Consider the following 21106-nt stretch of genomic DNA (forward strand, 5'->3'; position numbering starts at 1 on the left):
CCAAAAGCTGCCTTTTCAAGGACAACCTCTGCCAGAGCTATAGCTGACCCAAGGCCATGCTGGCAGGTGCAAGTGGAGGAGTGGGGAATCAAACCCGGTTCTCCCAGATAAGAGTCCGCACACTTAACCACTACACCAAACTGGCTCTCACTCTGATTGTTGACTGTTGATTGTATTGACTTACTGTTTATTCTCTCGTCCAGTGAGAAAGGCAGACTATCAATATTGTAAATAAATAAACTATAACAAATCTAAAAATCTTGGGTTTTCTCTCAAAAGCAGTCCTCATTTTGGGCAGGAGCTCACAGGAGCAGAGATCCAGAACCTCTAAATTTCACTGTGTTGTTCTTTCTTTCTTTCTTACTCCCCCCATCAAAAAAAACCCTTATCTGAGCTCTATTGCTCAACCCCCCTGTGAGAATTTCGCTGAACACTAAGATTTGGCAGACTTTTGTGAGGGAAAATAACCAAAACATATAAAGCAGACAGATGGAAATCTTCCTCATGCCACTGTGGCCACACAGGAGAAACAATCTAAAAAGTATGATGGGCGTAAGGTTTTATGATGACAATTATAATTCAAGAAGCATTTTAAGGTAGATGCAGAGCTGATATAATTTAGCACACCTTCAGAGGTGTGTGGCATATGCAAATAAGTTCTGAAAATGAGTTGTGCTAATTAGCTCCGGCACCTCTTTTTCTATGAAATGGAAAAGGAAAGGTCAAGGTAGTCCCCTGTGCAAGCACCAGTTGTTTCCGACTCTGGGGTGACATTGCTTTCACGTTTTCACAGCAGACTTTTTACGGGGTGGTTTGCCATTGCCTTCCCCAGTCATCTACGCTTTCCCCCTCGGAAGGATGGAAGGCTGAGTCAACCTCGAGCCAGCTACCTGAAAACCCAGCTTCCGCCGGGGATCGAACTCAGGTCGTGAGCAGAGCTTAGGACTGCAGTACTGCAGCTGTAACTCTCTGTGCCACAGGGCTCTTCTATGAAATGACCCGTGCTCAAAAGGAATTAAAAATTAAAACGTTAATTTAAGTATCTTAATGTAAGTAAGTTCTACAGAATTGGCTGATTTAGAATACAAAAACTATAGCTTATGTTTGCATGTGTCCAAACTGAAACTAAAATAAAAAATAAAACATAGAAAAAATGGTAATCTTGGTCTTTCCAAATGGACTATAGCAAACTCAGAACATTTGAGTCCAGTGGCATCTTTAAGATGAACAAAGTTTTATTTTGGGTATAAGCAAAAGGTCAGTAGGTTTCCTGTATAAGGTAGTGTCTATGCGTCCCTCATGTATTTTTACAGTGGTGTCCAGAAAATGTATTTCTTGCACAGATTGGTTAATTGTCAGGTTGATGGTAGGATGAAAGTCATTGAATACTTGGTGGAATGCATCCAGGGCTTCTTTACCATGTGTCCAGACCATAAAGATATCATCAATATAACGCAGGTATAAGGTAGGTATGAGTGGGTGGGAGTCTAGGAAGCGTTGCTCCAAGTCAGTCATAAAGATGTTAGTATATTGTGGGGCCATGCGGGTGCCCATGGCTCTACCATTGATCTGTAGGAAAAGTTCATTGCCAAACCTGAAGTAGTTATGGGTGAGAAGAAAATGGCACAGTTTTGTGGCAAAGTCAGCTGTGTTTTTATCAGAGATTATATTATTTACAGCTTGTAATCCATCTTGGTGTGGGATGTTGGTATATAAAGATTCCACATCCATGGTAGCTAAGATAGTGTTCTTTGGAAGGTGGTTCAAAGTTTGTATTTTCCTCAGAAAATCTGTACTGTCACGAACATAACTGGGGGCACTGTTGGCATAGGGTCTCAGAATAGAGTCCATATTTCCAGATACCCCCGCAGCGATAGTGCCTATCCCCAACACAATGGGATCTCCTGGGTTGCCTGGTTTGTGCAAATAGCAAGCCTTTATTGGCATAAAACAGATTTAGCAGTAAAATAGCAATATGAATAATATAAAATTCTAGATTATAGAGTACATAGGGAGCTAAAATACATAAAATAAGTAAAATACATATAAGTTGAGTTTAGCCACATTAAATAATTAAAACAAATAAAATGTGGTCATTCCAGAACCATTCTCTGTCGTATTTCCATGGCCTGTTGGAGAAATCTAGCCACTATTAAAGTTACCTCAGCGCAAGTGCCATTTAAAAGTTTGTGGACTTTGCCTGAATCAGCACAGCCCAACATATCTGCTAAGGTATCTTTCAAGTATATACAACTGATATCATCATAAAGCCTGGTTTGTGTATTTTGGTAGAAGATAAAAAGAAGATAAAAAGTAACTGGTCGAGGTTCCTGTGATGTGTCTGACAGGATCTGTTCCCGAAGGCTCAGTGGTAACTCCTTTCTAATCTTGTTCAGTTCTTTTTTATATTCCTGTGTGGGGTCTGAGTCCAGTGGTTTGTGAAATGAAGTATTTGAGAGTTGCCTTTGAGCCTCCTTGATGTAGTCTGATGTGTTCACGATGACAACAGCTTCTCCATATTGTTCCTGAGACTGTCTATGGCTTTCCTTTCAGCATGGTTGAGATTCTGCTGTGTGCGGTGTTGTTTGTTGATCACATCAGTTTGAACTCTCTGGCGAAAGCACTCAATGTAGTGATCCAGTGTGGCATTACGACCCTCAGGAGGAGTCCATGTGGAGTTTTTTTCTTGTAATGTTGTTTTGTTGGTATGATGTGGCAAGCATCCTGCTCATTGTTGGGTTGGAGGGATGGTGTATGTTCTCCAGTGGAGTAGGAGATGAAATGTTGTGAAGATGTAGCATGTTCTTCCTTGTTCTGTTCTTGTGTATTTGGGAAATATTCCTTTAGTCGAAGTTGGCGGAAAAAGGTTTCCGGGTCCCCACAGAATATGTCCTAGAAATATTTGCCTGAAGTGCTTTGGAATCAAATAGAGTGCTCGACTTGTCTAAAATGACTTGAAAACTTGGACTTAATCATGCAATTAACTAACTGGACCCACAAAATATATAGGGTAGACATAAAAACCACTACGATGGCATAGTTTGGTACATGCTATTACTATCTGGGGTTCACAGAGGAAGAAGTCATCGGACCGAGGGATTATCTCGAATCCTCGTGTGGACTAGGACTTCATACCGGACTTCTCATGGGCTTGATGGTTTCCATTTGAGAACTAACGAGTGTGAACTTATAATAAACTCTGTGAATTTAATTTCTTTATTGGACTTTATGTACTCTGCCTGTTGCTTTAATGTTCCATGTTAAGAGGCAATAAAGGTAAAGGTAGTCCCCTGTGCAAGCACCGGTCGTTTCTGACTCTGGGGTGACATTGCTTTCACAATGTTTTCACGGCAGACTTTTTACGGGGTGGTTTGCCATTGCCTTCCCCAGTCATCTACACTTTCCCCCCAGCAAGCTGAGGACTCATTTTACCGACCTCGGAAGGATGGAAGGCTGAGTCAACCTGAGCTGGCTACCTGAAACCAGCTTCCGCTGGGATCGAACTCAGGTCGTGAGCAGGGAGTTCAGACTGCAGTACTGCAGCTTTAGCACTCTGCACCACGGGACTCTTTAAGAGGCAATAACATTGTGCAAAAATACAATAAGATTTTGTCACCACTGACATCTTTGAAAATTGTTCTTTATTTTATTGGTTTTATTTTGGCCCGTCTGGAGATTGGCAAGCCTGCTCACAGTCCTCATCTCGCCCAGCTGCAACGCCTCCTCTGAAAGTGTGAAGAGAGCAGCACCGAGAGCAGCTCTCGCCTGCAAAAAAACTCCTGTTACATCACCCGCAACCCACTTTTCCTCTAAGCTCCACTTTCCTTGATGAAGTGCAAACAAGCAAATAATCCTTGCAAATCAACAGGAGATTAGCCAGTTTAGGCCTGCCAAGAAAATACAATCTTCACTGCTGCTCAAAAAAAAGAGAGAGAGAGAGAGCGCAGTTTAACACGTTCAGGAAGAAAATGCCTCCATCTGAACACCAGAAAAATGGAAAGGCAGTCTTGAAAGTATGCATGTGTTAAAGGCCACTTTCTCATATTACACAAGCTGCTCTGACCCATAGTCCCCGCCCCCAAAGTTCTGAGGGGCTCTTATAAAAGACAAGCTTTTACAAACACATTTGCTACATTCACACTTCCCATTGTTTATACACCCACTCCCCACCCCTCGACAAGCAACCTTCCTTTCTTTAAAATTCAACCAGAACAAAATGTTTCTTAGGACAACTTAGGGGACACTTCTTAAAAAACAGAGTTTTAAAACTGTGAGCCCACCTGACAAGCTAGAAAATGTCTGCCAAAACAGGCTTCTTTTTAAGCGGGGGGGGGGGGGGGGAGGGAGAGAACCAATCTGTTGCTATGAGTATTGCCGAAATTTCTAGAGAATGTTGTAACTACCCGGAAGGCTCCCTGGAGCTGCATTTGTAGAATTGCTGATGCTACGTTGGGAAATTCCTAGAGATTTGGAGCTGGTGCCTACAGAGGGCAGAATCTGAGGAAGGGAAGTTCTTTATGGAGATGCGATGTTGTAAGACAGGGGCGTCAAACATGCGACCCAGAGGCCGAATCAGGCCCCTGAGCAACTGGCTCTTGTTTGCTTCCTTTTGCATCTCAACTTGCTTTGCAAGGCTTGCTCAATCGCACAGGAGCTACAGAGCAAAACCTCAATTTTCTCCATTGGTTGAGGCTCCTCACCCTCCTGATCCCTTGGGGAGGGAGGGAGAGAAAATTCCAGAGCTTCCTTTGCCCAGTTCCCTGGATCCCATGGGAGAAACACAAAGAAAGCACCTTTAAGACCAACAAGTGCTAATGTTTTAAGCATGTTTTACGTTTTTGTTTGTTTTTTTAAACCTTTAGTGGTGTTTGTCCAGGTCCTTTAAGAAGTTTATATTTCTGCTGCTTAGTCTTAAATTGGTGCACACACGGCCCAGCCCAACACAGCCTGGCCCAACAAGGTCTCATAAGGGCAGAATATAAATCCAGCATCATCATCATGATGTTACATTTTATAATACACATGGCTGGCCTGACAAAGTGACATTTATGTCAGATCCAGCCTCTGCTCACGACCTGAGTTCAATTCCAGCGGAAGCTGAGTCAGGTAGCTGGGTCAAGGTTGACTCAGCCTTCCATCCTTCTGAGGTCGGTCAAATGAGTCCCCAGCTTGCTGGGGGGAAAGTGTAATGACTGGGGAAGGCAATGGCAAAACACCCCGTAAAAAGGTCTGCTGTGAAAACATTGTGAAAGCAACATCACCCCAGAGTCGGAAACGACTGGTGCTTGCACAGGGGACCTTTCCTTTCCCAAACAGAATAGGTTATTCTGGATTGTATTTCTCCACGGAGGACAATTCTGAAAGCCCTGTTACTGCCTAAAAAGGTAAAGGTAGTCCCCTGTGCAAGCACCAGTCATTTCCAACTCTGGGGTGACATTGCTTTCACGACGTTTTCATGGCAGACCTTTTACAGGGTGGTTTGCCATTGCCTTTCCCAGTCATCTACACTTCCCCCCCCACCCCCAGCAAGCCGGGGACTCATTTTACCGACCTCGAAAGGATGGAAGGCTGAGTCAATCTGAGCCGGCTACCTGAAACCAGCTTCTGCCGGGATCGAACTCAGGTCGTGAGCAGAGTTCAGACTGCAGTACTGCAGCTTTACCATTCTGAGCCACGGGGCTTCACTGTTACTGCCAAGGCGTGCAAAATTTGTTGTATCTGCCATTGTGACCTGAAACCAGCAGATGGCACTGCTGGCATTGTGAATCTGTACGTACTCTGCCTTTTAGTGCTAACCGTCTGTAAGAGACAAACGGTATTTGACACGAATAGCCATAATTCAGTATTTTACAATATAGATGAAGCAAATAAGGGACCAACGTTTTGGAAGAATACAATAAAAATTACCGTCTCAATGAAAACGTCAAATTGAAGTAAAATAAGACAGAACTTCAAGGCATACACATCACTAGGGTGACACAAGTTTGGCAGTGTGTACCTTTGCCCAAAATTGTTAGAGGAAAGAGTGCTAATTTCCCAGGAAAATTCATTTGGGGTATAATGCTAGTACTTACCAAGGGAAAAAAAAAACAATGAAACCTTTTGAATTTAACTGACAGTTCTGAATTAAAGGAGACTTTTAACTAACTCCACTAACTCTATAGTTCCTGAATTTTGTGTTGAGTAAGACAACTTTGTAAGAAGAATGAAAAAAAAGTCACTGAATTCCCAAATCCCCCAAGGAGTCATAAGGCCCATTCACAATCCTGTTTTCTTGTTATGCCTGAACCGTGTTATAATTTGGCTGGCCCTCTACTCCAGCAGTTGAACTTTAAGAAAACAATAAAATCTAGTCAAAGATTTCCACACAGTGGGAAACCACTTGATCCCACATTCAGTGATCTCATGATAGCAAGCAATTCCCAGGAAAACCTCTCATTGCTAGTTCCCAGGGCCAAAATACTTCTATAGTAGACACTTTGAGCAAGATACAATAGGTATACATCTCCTACAGTACACTGCTTGCCTCTTTAAAAGACAACAGGAAAGGATCAGGTCTTTGCGACCTTATGCATATTTTAGAGGGAAGAGTCCCATTTGTTATGCCAATAAAGCTGTGAGGATGGATGGATGGAGAGACGGACAGACAGACAGACAGACAGACAACCATTCTGTAACGCACAGTAGCAAAAAAACAGCCATGCGAGTGATACAGATTTAGAGGCACAACCAATGGTGAAGTCACACAGTCAAACTGAAGATAAATGGTTTTTTACGTTTTGCTAGTTTTTAAAAAAAAATAGTTTTAATGATGTGTCTTTGGAAAGTGGTTGATTTTAACGGTTTTAAAATGGGATTTTATTGTGTATATTTCAAATGGTTGGCTCCCTTGGCTACCCATGAAAGGGCAGAAAGGCAGGATACAAATTTTAAAAACGAATTAATAAAACAACTGTGTAAGTACTGTGGCGTTCACTAGGAATTTGGATTCAGCTGAAAGAAAGTACCTTCTCGAGCCTGCTTTCTCAAGAGCCCTTTGCCTCCCTGGTTCATACATCAAGACATTACACTTCAGTAGTTGTTGTTCAAAGCAGAAGTTCATAGAATGTCCTGCTTGAATATATAACTCCAACTATCCTAAACAGTGTATCTTAAACTGGTTACCACTTAATTCCACCCTTCCCCAGCCAGGTGGGAAATTAATTTTTCATGGGACAGTTTTTTAAAAAAAATTGTTGTCTAAATACTGACAGCTCGTCTCCAGACAGGGTTGCCAGAATTTTAGTTGCTGGTAGGGTTGCCAAGTCCAGCTCAAAAAATATCTGGGGACTTTCAGGGTGGAGCCAGGAGATATTGGGGGTGGAGCCAGGTTGTGACAAGCATAATTGAACACAAAAGGGAGTTCTGGCTATCACATTTAAAGGGACCATACTCCTTTTGTTAATGTTAATTTTAATATAATCTGTAAATTGTTTTAACCATGATTTTATGTATGACTTGATGTATAATGTATTTTTATGCTGTGAGCCGCCCTGAGCCTGCCTTGGCGGGGAGGGCGGGATAGAAGTTATTATTATTATTATTTTAAATGCCTTCCCTCCACTGGAAATAATGGATAGTGGCACCTTCTTTGGGGGCTCATAAAACAGGATTCCCTGGTCCAATCTTTTTTGAAACTTGGAGGGTGTTTTGAGGAGAGGCACTGAATGCTATGCTGCAAATTTGGTGCCTCTGCCTCCCAGAGCCCCAGATACCTGCCGATCAATTCTCCATTAATCCCTATGGGAATCAGTCTCCACAGGGAATAATGGAGTGCCTAGAAGACATTTCCCTCCCCCTGCCCCGCTTTCTAATGACCCAAACCGGGGGATCCCCTGCCCCCACCTGGGGATTGGTAACCCTATCTCCAGACTACAGAGATCAATTCCCCTAAAGAATATGGGTGCTTTGGAGGGCAGACACTTGGGCTTTTTTTTTTTGAGCAGGAACACACTTCCAGTTGGCTTGGTGTCATGGGGTGCGGCCTAAAATGCAAATGAGTCCCTGCTGGGCTTTTTCTACCAAAGAGCCCTATGCAAAATCACGGTGACGGCAGAGGATGCAGCCTGATATGCAAATGAGTTCCCTATCTCCCGCCCCCCCAAGGCTTCATTCTCAAATCTCCTGGATCTGGCAAACCTACCCCCCCTTATCTCCCACCATTTGCGGCTGGCTCCGCCTCCCATGGCAGTCATTTTGTGGTTCTGAGCAGGGGTAGAATTCTAGCAGCAGCTCCTTTGTATATTAGGCCACACACCCCTGATGTAGCCAATCCTCCAAGAGCTTACAAACAAGAGCCTTGGAAGCTCTTGGAGGATTGGCTACATCGCGGGGGGGGGGGGGGGGGTGGCCTAATATGCAAAGGAGCTCCCGCTAGAATTCCACTTCTGGTTCTGAAGAAGAACATCACAACCTTGTTAGATTTCCTGAAACAGCCAATACTGCTTACGGATGCAGCTGTGAAACTCATCTTTCATGTTCTTTAGGCTTTGTATTAGATTTTTTAAAAAAATATTAGGTAACTTTTAAAAATGTTACACACACTGAATAGTGCACTTCCAATGCACTTTACAACAGAATTTTACTGTGTAGGATGGCAAAATCCACTTGTGAACCATCTCTAAAGTGCATTCAGTGGATTGGTGCATTATTCAGGGTGTGTGAAAGTGCCAATAGTTTTCATTATAATTCTCTGTGTCTTTCAGTGAAGGGGTCCCAGACAACCCCCTTCTTAACAAGAAATATCTATGACATTCTTACAGTAAAGATTCATAACCCACAGGGTAAAGAATTATACTACTCAGATAACAGAGCTGTGCTTTTTACCTGGTCTATGACTAACAAAATTCATTCATGCTACTCAGATAGGCACAGGAAGGCCCTGTTCACACAGCGTGTTGAGTCGGTGTTAAACTGACCTGGTTCTGTTCCGAATATCTTTGTTCTGGATATTATCGTTCAGACTGCCATACTACAATTCAAATCACTCCACGGTGAAACCGTCTTCTGCCGACCACATGATGGCACCATGCAGTTCTTTTTTTTTTTATTCCCCACTATTATGTCCATAATGCACATGAGCACATTATGTGCATATGCGCACATGTGCTTGCGCATAAGAAAGAAAACGTTATGTGGTTATGCGCATATCACTAAGTAGTAAAAAAAAATGCCGACCGTAAACCAAATGTCTGACGCTTCTTTTGCTCTGGGACAGCCTTCAGACATCTGGAAGTTGGTGAATATCGCAGCAGAACTATCCAGACGGAGAAAACGAAGAGGTGAAACCGGAGAACTCAAAAAACACCACAAAGGAGCGGGTAACAAAATAATCCGGTTCAGAGAAGGATTAGGAGGGGGCGACAACCATCGACTACTGGGAAGCAGATGTTGCTGTCTGATCAGCCACTTTTAAGCCACTTGTAAGAAACAGCAGCGACAACTGATTAAACTGTGCGTCTGAACAGGCCTGCAGAATTTCTGAAGGCCCAGGTGTGAAAATGCTTGCAAAGCCATTTGTGTGCAACTTTCCTGTCACAGAATTTGCATCGTTCGGAAGTTGATTTTGGAGACATTTTTAAGTCGAGGTTTTATTCTATTTCCATTTCCCAGTTTTCACTCTGTCAGCAAACAGGTTTAACAAGCCATCTGTGCCTGACACATGCCAGGGCCTCCTAAAAATCCAAGCTTCTAAGAATCTGGTTGAAGATACTGAATAGTTATTGCACACCAGTTCTGACTTCAGCAGAGAGCTTTACCTACATTTGCTACAATCAGGGTTGCCAGCCCTGCTTTGGAGGCAAGGAATCCCCCACCCCAGGCACTGCCCCCATACTGTCAATCAGCTGGCCAGAGGAGGGACTTCCTGGCAGCAAGGAGAGGCCTTAGGCCAGCATTTCTGGTGACCAGGCCTCAGATTCAGCAGGAGCTCACAGCAGTGCAGTTCCTGAACCTTTCTGAGGGTTCCCCCTCTTCCTCCCCACCTACCTTGTCCATTGAATAGTAGGTGCAGCTGCATAACAATCCCTGGATCAGGAGAGCAGGCAGCCAGCCAGCCAGCCACCAGGGGCTATGCCATGCCCCCAGCAGCCCTCATTAACCCTTGGAGAAGCCCGTGTCACCCTTTCTCCACTTCTTATGTGATTTTGGGTGGCAGGTGGTTTGGTGGCCTTTTGACTGAGGGGGTGGGGAATGTCCTAGGAGAGCCCCAGGTGAGCGAGGCCTGCTTGGCCTGGCAAGATCAATAGCCAGCCCAATCAGGCCTCACTTGCCCAGGGCTCTCCTTTCTTGCATCAGGTGGCTTTTGGCAAATGCTAATGAGTTATGCTCATGAGCTCCGCCACCTATTTTTCTACAAAACGACCCCTGCTGGTGACACAGTGACATCACTTCTGGCACTCACCAGAAGTGATGTCATCGCAACATTGGCAACAACCGATGCAAAACTCTACCACAGAGGTTTTGCCCAAATACCAGAGCTTCCCGTGACACTAGCGACATGATGACGTCACTTCCAGGGCCCCCACGAGTTGCCAGGGAACCCGGTGAGCCTAGCTGCAACAGAATCCGATAATTTTTAAAAATACCATTCAACCATCAAGCTGAACAAATCCTGTTCTGAAATCCTCAAATTAGTCAGCACTGGCAGCTGTCACACGTGGCAAGCTTATTTTTAGAGTCTTTTACACTTTGCTGGGAATACCCCCCCACACACACACACACACAACAGTGGACTGGTGTGGCCTACAAGAGAGCACAGGCCGGTCTTCTCACTGGCTTGGAAGGGGAGGAGAAACTCCTGCTCCAAGGGCAGTCCCACAGTATAGGAAAGTATGAGTATGCCAGGTGTAATCATGCCGACAGGGGGATTTGGGGGGCAGTCTGGAGTCCAGACCCCCATGGGTGGTCCGGGGCAATGGTCTGCTCTATGGTTAAAAATTGGGCTAAAACTATAGTTTTGCCCAAAAAAGCAGAGCGTCACCAGTGCAATGATGTCACTTCCACGTGATGCCATCAAGTTGGGGACGTCGCCATGCAACACTGCTGTTCAGGGGGCCGCTCCCCCCACCAAGGCTGGATGGCCAGTGGAAGGCAGAAGCCCCCAACATTGGGAGATCTCCCATCCAGACTGGGGGTCTGGGAACCCTATGAAGATAAGGGACAGGGCATGTAAAGCCCTGTTACATAAAGGAGTTATTTAAAACCTCACAGCCTCAGCCCATTACCATCCAATTGGTCCTCTCCTAGAGTTGCCATCTTCCAAGTGGGGTCAAGAAATTCCCCAGAATTACGGGTAGTCTCCAGATTAGAGAGATTAGTTCCCCTGGAGAAAATGGCTGCTCTAGAGGGTATTTCTGTGGCATTATATCCTGCTGAGGTCCTCAGGCTCCACCTCCAAATCTCTCTCCAGGCTCCACCTCCAAATCTCTCTCCTCTCCAGGCTCCGCCTCCAAATCTTGAGGACTTTCCCAACCCAGTTTTGGCAACCCTATCCTTTCCCCTGGTCCGAGGCTGCAGAGGGATAGACAGATGGGACAAGTAGGGAGCAAAAAGAGAAGAATGATCGGGATGAGCTAGAGCCCCCTTCCCTTTGAGGGTGGAGGAAGACCCCCCTCCCTCTGGGAGAAAGAGGGTGATGACCAGGGATGGAATTCCTTTACATATTAGACCACACAACCCTGAAGCAGCCAATCCTCCAAGAGCTTACAAGGCTCTTTTTTGTAAGCTCCAGGAGGATTGGCTATATCAGGGGTGTGTGGCCTAATATGCAAAGGCGCTCCTGCTAGAATTCCACCCCTGGTGATGACTCAAGTGCTGACACAAATCCATCCCCACCCCACTCCACTTGGGGGCTCTCTGGAGGAGAAATGCGAGGCTCTACAGACAGCATTCTGGCACCCAGAACCACAGTGTTTATTAACTCATGGTCTGGAGTGCATTATAAGACTTAATTTTGCATGGATAATTTCCAGCACCCATTGCAAAACGGTGCGAGTGAAACCGGAACAATAGGTTAGAACGCTGAGGAATATTTCCTGGAGGCTTTGGCCACCTTGAACATATGAAGCTGCCTTATACTGAATCAGACCCTTGGTCCATCAAAGTCAGTACTGTCTTCTCAGACTGGCAGCGGCTCTCCAGGGTCTCAAGCTGAGGTTTTTCACACCTATTTGCCTGGACCCTTTTTTGGAGATGCCAGGGATTGAACCTGGGACCTTCTGCTTTCCCAAGCAGATGCTCTACCACTGAGCCACCATCCCTCCCTGAGCCACCATCCCTCCCTAATATTCAGGAAAGGAGCAACTGTGTTTTTATTTTATTTCCTGTCTTCCCTGTGTTTAATTGAAGGTACTCCAGCAGGTACTTATCTGAAAAATCTGGCACTTAGCAGCAGTACTGAGTTTCAGACTTCACAGACGCGAAGCAGCCTGGTTGCTCTCAGAGCAGTACTTGTGTATGTGTAAGATGCGTAAGAACATCTTCATTTTAAACAGTTACTGGAAATGGGACTCATACCTTCCAGTCTGGTGCATTAAAAAAAAAAGCGATGTAATAAATCTTATGCTTAGGGTAACCACTACAGTTGCCAGCTTCAGGTTGGAAAACATCTGGAAATTGTGAAGGTGGAGTCTGTGAAGGGTAGGGTATAACACCACAGAGCAGGGGTGGAATTCTAGCAGGAGTTCCTTTGCATATTAGGCCACACCCCCTTCGGTAGCTAATCCTACAAGAGCTTACAAAAAAGAGCCCTCTAAGCCAGGCATGTCGAACTCATTTGTTATGATGGCCGAATCTGACATAAATGAGATATTGAGGGGCCGGACCACGTGCGTACCTATTTAAGATTAGGTCACAGAGATATAAATTTTACAAAGAACACAGACACGCACGAATATATATATATATATTTTAAAATATTTTAAAATATTTTTCAGCTGCCCTGAGCCTGCTTCGGCAGAGAGGGCAGGATATAAATAAAATAAAAATAAATAAAATAAATAAAAACTTAAAACATGCTTAAAACGTTAGCACTCTTAAGGATGTTTTCTTTGTATTTCTCCCATGGGATCCAGGGAACTGGGCAAAGGAAGCTCTGGCTCTTTCCTTCCTTCTCCAGGGGACTGGGGGGGGGAGCCTCAGCCAATGGAGAAAATAGAGGTTTTGCTCTGTAGCTCCTATGCTATTGATCAAGCCTGGGAAAGCAAGCTGTGATGCAGAAGGAAGCAAGAGAGGGGGAGAAGGAAGCAGATGACAGCCAGTTGCTCGGGGGCCTGATTCTGCCCCCCAAATTGTTTGTTCGACATCCCTGCTCTAAGCTCTCGAAGAACTGGCTCCATCAGGGGTGTGTAGCCTAATATGTAAAGGAGCTCCCGCTAGAATTCCACCCCTGCCAAAGAGTCCACCTTCCAAAGCAGCCATTTTCTCCAGGTGAACTGATCTCTGTCACCTGGAGATCAACCGTAATCTCAGGAGATCTCCAGCCATCATCTAGAGGATGGCAACCCTAAAAACCACAGATTGTGACACGACTGATTGTTTCCCATCAGATCGTCTCTTCTCTCTCCTCTTCTGCAGGGAATTCAAAATGTTTCTCCTCCTGGCATATCAGCTCTGCAAGCCAGCTGGCGTTCGCAGCTTGGGTATTCCTCTCACTGACCAACATGGCTGCTTGCATTTTTTTTTTTGTCCCTTTACCTTGGTGATTTAAGGAGATGCGACTCGACTGCTCTTGGAATCCTGGTTCCACTAGATCCCGCCGACTGTGCGCCGTCTGATCGACGCTGTCCTGGAACAGAAGAATAGCAGAAATGTTGAATCGGAATGGATCTGAACACTGCGCTTCGGCCATTATGAGAATTGTTCTCTACTTTGTCAAAAGCTTAGAGGGGAATACTGTTTTGTTCATCATGACAAAAGAGTTGAGATGGACGGCAGGATGCAAGACTTTTCCTAAATAGTCCACTTCCCATTGCATGTTAAAATGCAAACCGATTGTATTTGAATTCGGATCCGGGATGGGGGACGGAACCAAAAACAGCTGCTACAGCAGGCAGAGCCCCGCCCCCTCTCCACGCACAGAGGAACCCCAAGCACAAGGGAGGAAAGGTGTATTTTTTTAAAAAAATACACTGAGAAAGGAGCAAGAGGCTGAGAAATAAAACCAACACTGCAACGGTGGCTGCTGCTGAAACATTATTTTAATCGGTGTAGCCAATTGGATTTCCATCGGCCAATAAGAATCCCTGCTGGAAAAGCCCCACAAGGGTTGCCAATCCCCAGGTGGGGGCAGGAGATTCCCCTGGTTTGGAGGGCCTTTCCTCCACTTCAGGGCTATCAGAAAGGGCGGGCGGGAGGGAATATCTGCTGGGCACTCCATTGTTCCTTACAGAGATCGGTTTCCAGATGGTATAATGGAGAATCAATCTGTGATTACCTAGGGCTCTGGAGGGGCTGTTTTTTTGAGGTAGAGGCACCACATCTTCAGCAGAGGATCTGGAGTCTCTCCCAACGCCCCCTCCCAAAGTTTCAAAACTACTGGACCAGGGGGTCCAATTCTATGAACCCCCAAAGAAAGTGCCCCTATCCTCCATCATTTCCAATGGAAGGATGGGGTTTAAAGAAGAAGAAGATATTGGATTTATATCCCGCCCTCCACTCCGAAGAGTCTCAGAGCGGCTCACAATCGCCTTTACCTTCCTCCCCCACAACAGACACCCTGTGAGGTGGGTGGGGCTGGAGAGGGCTCTCACAGCAGCTGCCCTTTCAAGGACAACCTCTGCCGGAGCTATGGCTGACCCAAGGCAATGTCAGCAGGTGCAAGTGGAGGAGTGGGGAATCAAACCCGGTTCTCCCAGATAAGAGTCCGCACACTTAACCACTACACCAAACTGGCTCTCCTTACAAGCATCGTGGTCCCTTTAAATGTGATGGCCAGAACTTCTTTCGGAGTTCAATCGTGCTTGTCACAACCTTGCTCCTGGCTTCACCCTCAGAGTCCCCAGATATTGCCTGAATTGAGCCCGGCAACCCCAAGCCCCACCCTCTTCCCAAAAATCCTTGGTGGGCACCAGGGTGCCATGTTGGGGATCCCCGGACTAGACAGAGGTTCTAGTAAGACTAAAATAAAATTGCTTACACATGGCTGGAACAAGTCGTTACCCCCCCCAGGTGGTAACTACAACATGTCGCTAGCTGTCTGGTCTTAAGAGTGGTAGAGAGTGAGGAAATCTCTAAGTACACACTAAGTCAGGGGTGGCCAATGGTAGCTCTCCAGATGTTTTTGCCTACAACTCCCATCAGCCGCTGGGGCTGATGGGAGTTGTAGGCAAAAAACATCTGGAGAGCTACTGTTGGCCACCCCTGCTCTAAGTGCTCGCCAGACATAAATACCCCAGACTTGGTTGAAACAAATTTGGGCTATATTTCTTTTTTAAATTTTACAAACTTTATGAACATATGAAGCTGCCTTATACTGAATCAGACCCTTGGTCCATCAAAGTCAGTCTTGTCTACTCAGACTGGCAGCGGCTCTCCAGGTTCTCAAGCTGAGGTTTTTCACGCCTACTTGCCTGGACCCTTTTTTTTTTAATTGGAGATGCCGGGGATTGAACCTGGGACCTTCTGCTTCCCAAGCAGATGCTCTACCACTGAGTCACCGTCCCTTTATTGTAGATGCACCATAAGTACAGCTCTGACATATAATAATATGCACAAACAAATATAAAGTAAGCAGTCATTCATAAAGAATGACAAAGTAACATATTTAAATTACACCATGAAGATATATTTAAATTACATATTTGACACATCAAATTTACCTTCTTCTGAGAATAAAGTATTAATACATATCAAAGCAAAGCTAAATGAAACATAAATGAAATGGTAAAAATCATAGTTTTTTTTTTTTTAATTTGTTACACACATTTGGGCTACCAGAGACAGAAACCAAAAAGAGCCCCGTGGTGCAGAGTGGTGAAGCTGCAGTACTGCAGTCCAAGCTCTGCTCATGACCTGAGCTCGATCCCGGCGGAAGCTGAGTTTTCAGGTAGCCGGCTTGAGGTTGACTCTGCCTTCCACCCTTCCAAGGTTGGTAAAATGAGAACCAGCTTGCTGGGGGGAAAGTGTAGATGACTGGGGAAGGCAATGGCAAACCACCCCGTAAAAAGTCTGCCGTGAAAACATTGTGATGTGTCACCACCCCAGAGTCAGAAACGACTGGTGCTTGCACAGGGGACTACCTTTACCTTTTACCTTCTTAGACAAAAACCATGAACCCCTGATCCCATTGGTGTACCAGTGTGCTGTTGTGGTCAGACTAGGATCTAGGAGGCGAAAGCCCCACTCCACCTTAGGCCACTCACGGCCTCTCTGCCAAGCTGAGTTCAGCAGCTGTTGAGAAGATAAAACAGAGGAGAGCAAAAGGATGCAAGCTGTGTTGAGGAGAAAGGCTGGGTAGAAATGATGCAGATCATTCAATCATTTTCCTCCCAGGATGCAAAGGGAAGCTACGCTGAAAAGTCTTTTGAAGATTCTAGGGCAGGTGTGGCCAAACTGCGGCTCAGGAGCCCCATGTGGCTCTTCCACACATGTTGTGTGGCTCTTGAAGCCCACATAGCCCCAGCTTGGAAAAGGCATTTCTCTCTTTAAATAGCTTTGCCAAGCCAAGCCAGCTGGTGGCTTGGAGAATGCATTTAAAGTTCAAGTTGCTTTCTTTCCACCTCCCTCCCCCTCACTCCCCCATCTGCCTCCTTTCCTTCGGCTCTCAAACATCCGATATCCACGTCTTGCAGCTCTCAAACATCTGACAGTTATTCTATGTGGCTCTTACATTAAGCAAGTTTGGCCGCCCCTGGTCTAGGGCAAAGAATTAGCGATCAACTCGCGGCTTACGATGCAGGCGCTCAAGAACGAGCTGTTTTGGCTGACAAAACCGGACTACATCCACAGCGCCGATCTTTCCAAAGGTAGGCAAACAATGAGAGATAGCCATCAAAGCCCCGAGCTTATGAAAGCAGCTATTGTTTCTCAAAAGCAGGAGTTAAGGCCAAGTGGCAGCTGTACATAACCCATCCAGTTTGGATACTGACGTATTTCCCCTGGCTTCTAAATATTTTTTGCATATACGCGCTGCGCCCAAGCAGTCTAAAATCCAAGGAAACCGGCGGTCACCTGGATCAAAGTTAGTTTGGGAAGAAGAAGAAGAAGAAGAAGAAGAAGAAGAAGAAGAAGAAGAAGAAGAAGAAGAAGAAGAAGAAGAAGAAGAAGAAGAAGAAGAATTGGATTTATATCCCGCCCTCCACTCCGAAGAGTCTCAGAGCGGCTCACAATCTCCTTTACCTTCCTCCCCCACAACAGACACCCTGTGAGGTGGGTGGGGCTGAGAGGGCTCTCATAGCAGCTGCCCTTTCAAGGACAACCTCTGCTAGAGCTATGGCTGACCCAAGGCCATTCCAGCAGGTGCAAGTGGAGGAGTGGGGAATCAAACCCGGTTCTCCCAGATAAGAGTCCGCACACTTAACCACTACACCAAACTGGCAAACTAGCAAAGCAGAATGAGCCCTGCGGTGCAGAGTGGAAAGCTGCAGTACTGCAGTCCAAGCTCTGCTCATGACCTGAGTTCGATCGCGGCGGAAGCTGGGTTCAGGTAGCCAGCTCGGGGTTGACTCCGCCTTCCATCCTTCCGAGGTCGGGAAAATGAGGACCCAGCTTGCTGGGGGGAAAGTGTAGAGGACTGGGGAAGGCAATGGCAAACCACCCTGTAAAAAAAAGTCTGCCAAAAAACGTCACCCCATGGATCGGTAATGACTCGGTGTTTGCACGGGGACTACCTTTACCTTTATCAAAGAGGAAAGAGGATCAATGCTGTTCCACCTAGGGATGCCAGCCTCTAGGTGGGACCTGGAGATCCCTCTAAATTACAGCTCATGACAGCCAGTTTGGCGTAGTGGTGAAGTGCGCAGACTCTTATCTGGGAGAACCGGGTTTGATTCCCCACTCCTCCACTTGCACCTGCTGGCATGGCCTTGGGTCGGCCACAGCTCTTGTAGGAGTTGTCCTTGAAAGGACAGCTACTGTCAGAGCCCTCTCAGCCCCACCCACCTCACAGGGTCTCTGCTGTCAGGGGAGAAGATGTAGGAGATTGTAAACTGCTCTGAGTCTCTGATTCAGAGAGAAGGCTGGGGTATACATCGGCAGTCTTCTTCTTCCAGACTATACAGAGCAGTTGCCCGAGAGCAGGGATGTCAAACATTTATTATTATTGTTGTTGTTGTTGTTATTTGTTTATTTATATTCCACCCATTCCCCCCTAGGGGCTCAGAGGCTGAATCAGCCCTCCGGAGGGGGTCCTATCAGGCCCCCAAACAATTGGCTCTTGTCTGCTTCCTTCTCCCTCTCTCTTGCTTCCTTCTGTATCTCAGCTTGCCTTGCAAGGCTTGCTCAATCGCTCAGGAGCTACAGAGCAAAACCTCTATTCTCTTCACTGGCTGAGGCTCCTCTGCCCCCTGGTCTCCTGCAGAGGGAAGGAAAAAGCCAGAGCTTCCTTTGCCCAGTTCCCTGGATCCCATGGGAGAAATACGAAGAAAGCAACTTTAAGACCAACGAGTGCTAATGTTTTAAACATGTTTTATTTTTAAGTTTGAAAAAAAAAAATCTTTGATCGTGTTTGTCTGTGTCCTTTAAAAAGTTTATCTCTCTCCAACCTGGCATTACATTTAAGAATACGCATGGCCCAGCCCAACAAGATCTCAAGCCAGTTTGGTGTAGTGGTTAAGTGTGCGGACTCTCATCTGGGAGAACCGGGTTTGATTCCCCACTCCTCCACTAGCACCTGCTGGAATGGCCTTGGGTCAGCCATAGCTCTGGCAGAGGTTGTCCTTGAAAGGGCAGCTGCTGTGAGAGCCCTTTCAGCCCCACCCACCTCACAGGGTGTCTGTTGTGGGGGAGGAAGGGAAAGGAGATTGTGAGCCACTCTGAGGCTCTGTCCTTGAAAGGGCAGCTGCTGTGAGAGCCTTCTCAGCCCCACCCACCTCACAGGGTGTCTGTTGTGGGGGAGGAAGGGAAAGGAGATTGTGAGCCGCTCTGAGACTCTTCGGAGTGGAAGGCGGGATATAAATCCAATATCATCTTCTTCTTCTTCATTTATGTCAGATCAGGCCCTCATAACAAATGAGTTTGACACCCCTGCCCTAGAGAAAATGGGTGGTTTGGAAGAGGGACTGCAAGGCACTGTACCCCATTGATAGAGGTCCCTGTTCGCCCCAGGCTCCATCCCAAATCTCCAGTGGATTCCCAACTGCTATCTGGCAACCAGAGCTGTAGCCAGGATTTTGAAAGCCAGGGGGCCTCTTTCCCATCCACTGCGGGGCTTGCCGCTTCTCGGAAGCTTTCTGGCGTAGGGGCAATAGCCGGAGGCTCTGACGTCGGCCAACTCAAGGCTGGCAACCCTGAAACTTTGGAGCCAAAAAGGGACTGCGCCTCGTGCGCAAGCAGAGGTTTCTCCTCCCCCCTCCCTCTCCCCCACCCCAGCACTTTGCAGCCAGCAGGTCCATCCATTCCCCCCACCCCCCCGCCTGAGCCATTCCACAGGGCTTCTCTACTTCTCACTCCTTCGCTTCTCTCCCCTCCGCCTGCTGCATCGCACGGTGCCCTGCTCGGCTCTCCCGGCTTCAGCTGCTGCTGATAACGCTTTGGCGGCTCAAGCCATGGCAAAAAAGAAGGGGGGGAAACAGGATTCCCCCATGGAGGGCCCCCTGGGGGCGAGCGGGCACTGCCTGGAGGTCAGGGGGCAGTGCCCCCGCAGGCACCCATGTGACAACAGGCCTGCTGGCAACGCTACCCCCCCCATTCCCTGCCAGTAGTCTGGGGGGACCTGGCAACACTACTGGAGACGTCCCCAGAACAGGGTTGCCAATCCCCAGGTAGGGGCAGGGGATCCCCCGGTTTGGAGGCCCTCCCCCCTGCTCCAGGGTCTCCTGGGTGCTCCATTCTTCCCTATGGAGACCAATTTCCAAAGGGTATAATGGAGAATTGATCCATGGGTACCTGGGGCTCTGGAGGGGCTGTTTTTTTGAGCTAGAGGCACCAAATTTTCAGCATAGCATCCAGTGCCTCTCCCCAAAATACCCTCCAAGTTTCAAAAGGATTGGACTGCGGGGTCCAATTTTATGAGCCCCAAAAGAAGGTGCCCCTATCCTTCGTTATTTCCAATGGAGGGAAGGCATTTAAAAGGATGTGCTGTCCCTTTAAATGTGAGGGCCAGAACTCCCTTTGGAGCTCAATGATGCTTGTCACAACCTTGCTCCTGGCTCCACCCCCAAAGTCTCCTGGCTCCACCCCCAAAGCCCCCAGATATTTCTTGAATTGGAGTTGGCAACCCTACTCCAGAAGGCAGCTCTCCTTTAAGTCACCGCTTAAGTCCCCCTCTCACTTCCGCAATCTGCTCAGAATTCCATTTGCAAACCTGCTTCTATAGAACAGAACCAAAAATCAGTCCCACACATAAGCTCTGAAGGGAAGGCGAGGAGGACGCCATTCCCAAGCCAGAGAGGAGAGCACAAACAATGTACAGCATGGTCAAGGGCATAGCCACAATCAGAGACGGCCGTGCTGCATGAATATCAACCCAAAAGCATGTCTACATTTTCAGACCTACATCAGGCTTGTAACACAACAGACGGGAGTTTTTAGCCGGTGGAGTCACACGGGGTCTCCCAAACCAGCCCCTTTGCTATCCATTTCCCTGGCTCACCATAGTTTGTGTTCCGTGCGACTCCTGCCAGCTAAACCCAAGCATTCCTAAATGAAAAACTGGTTGTCGTCAGAGGTCTAAAAGTGTGTGCCAAGGAGTGTCGGAGGATACCCGGTATTAGCCTGGAATAGCAATAGTCCCTTGCAACGCCAAGCCAGAGAGAACGGTTGTGTTATTCTGAAGGTCTCTTTACTACATTTAATGTTCTACAGCTGCGGTGGCCAAAGGGCAGCTCGGGAGCCACATGTGGCTGTTTTGTACATACTGTGTGGCTCTCAAAGCCCCCACTGCCCCGTTAGTCCGCTGGGAGGAGGCATC

The 21106-nt window shown here is 46.8% G+C and overlaps 1 protein-coding gene across 2 annotated transcripts in view; it reads right to left on the reverse strand.

Annotated features, from left to right (window-relative positions):
- Positions 1-21106, reverse strand: part of GRB10 (growth factor receptor bound protein 10) — a 140439-nt gene that overhangs the window by 97872 nt on the left and 21461 nt on the right. The window contains exon 2 of one of the 2 annotated variants that reach the window (XM_060247785.1): positions 13735-13825. The exons of the other annotated variant lie outside the window; for it this stretch is intronic. Coding sequence (XP_060103768.1) covers positions 13735-13825 — 91 coding nt within the window. The remainder of the gene's footprint in view (positions 1-13734; positions 13826-21106) is intronic. 2 annotated transcript variants of the gene reach the window in all.

The sequence above is a fragment of the Heteronotia binoei genome, chromosome 10 (assembly GCF_032191835.1).
Source record: "Heteronotia binoei isolate CCM8104 ecotype False Entrance Well chromosome 10, APGP_CSIRO_Hbin_v1, whole genome shotgun sequence".
In the NCBI taxonomy this organism is placed as follows: Eukaryota; Metazoa; Chordata; class Lepidosauria; order Squamata; family Gekkonidae; genus Heteronotia; species Heteronotia binoei.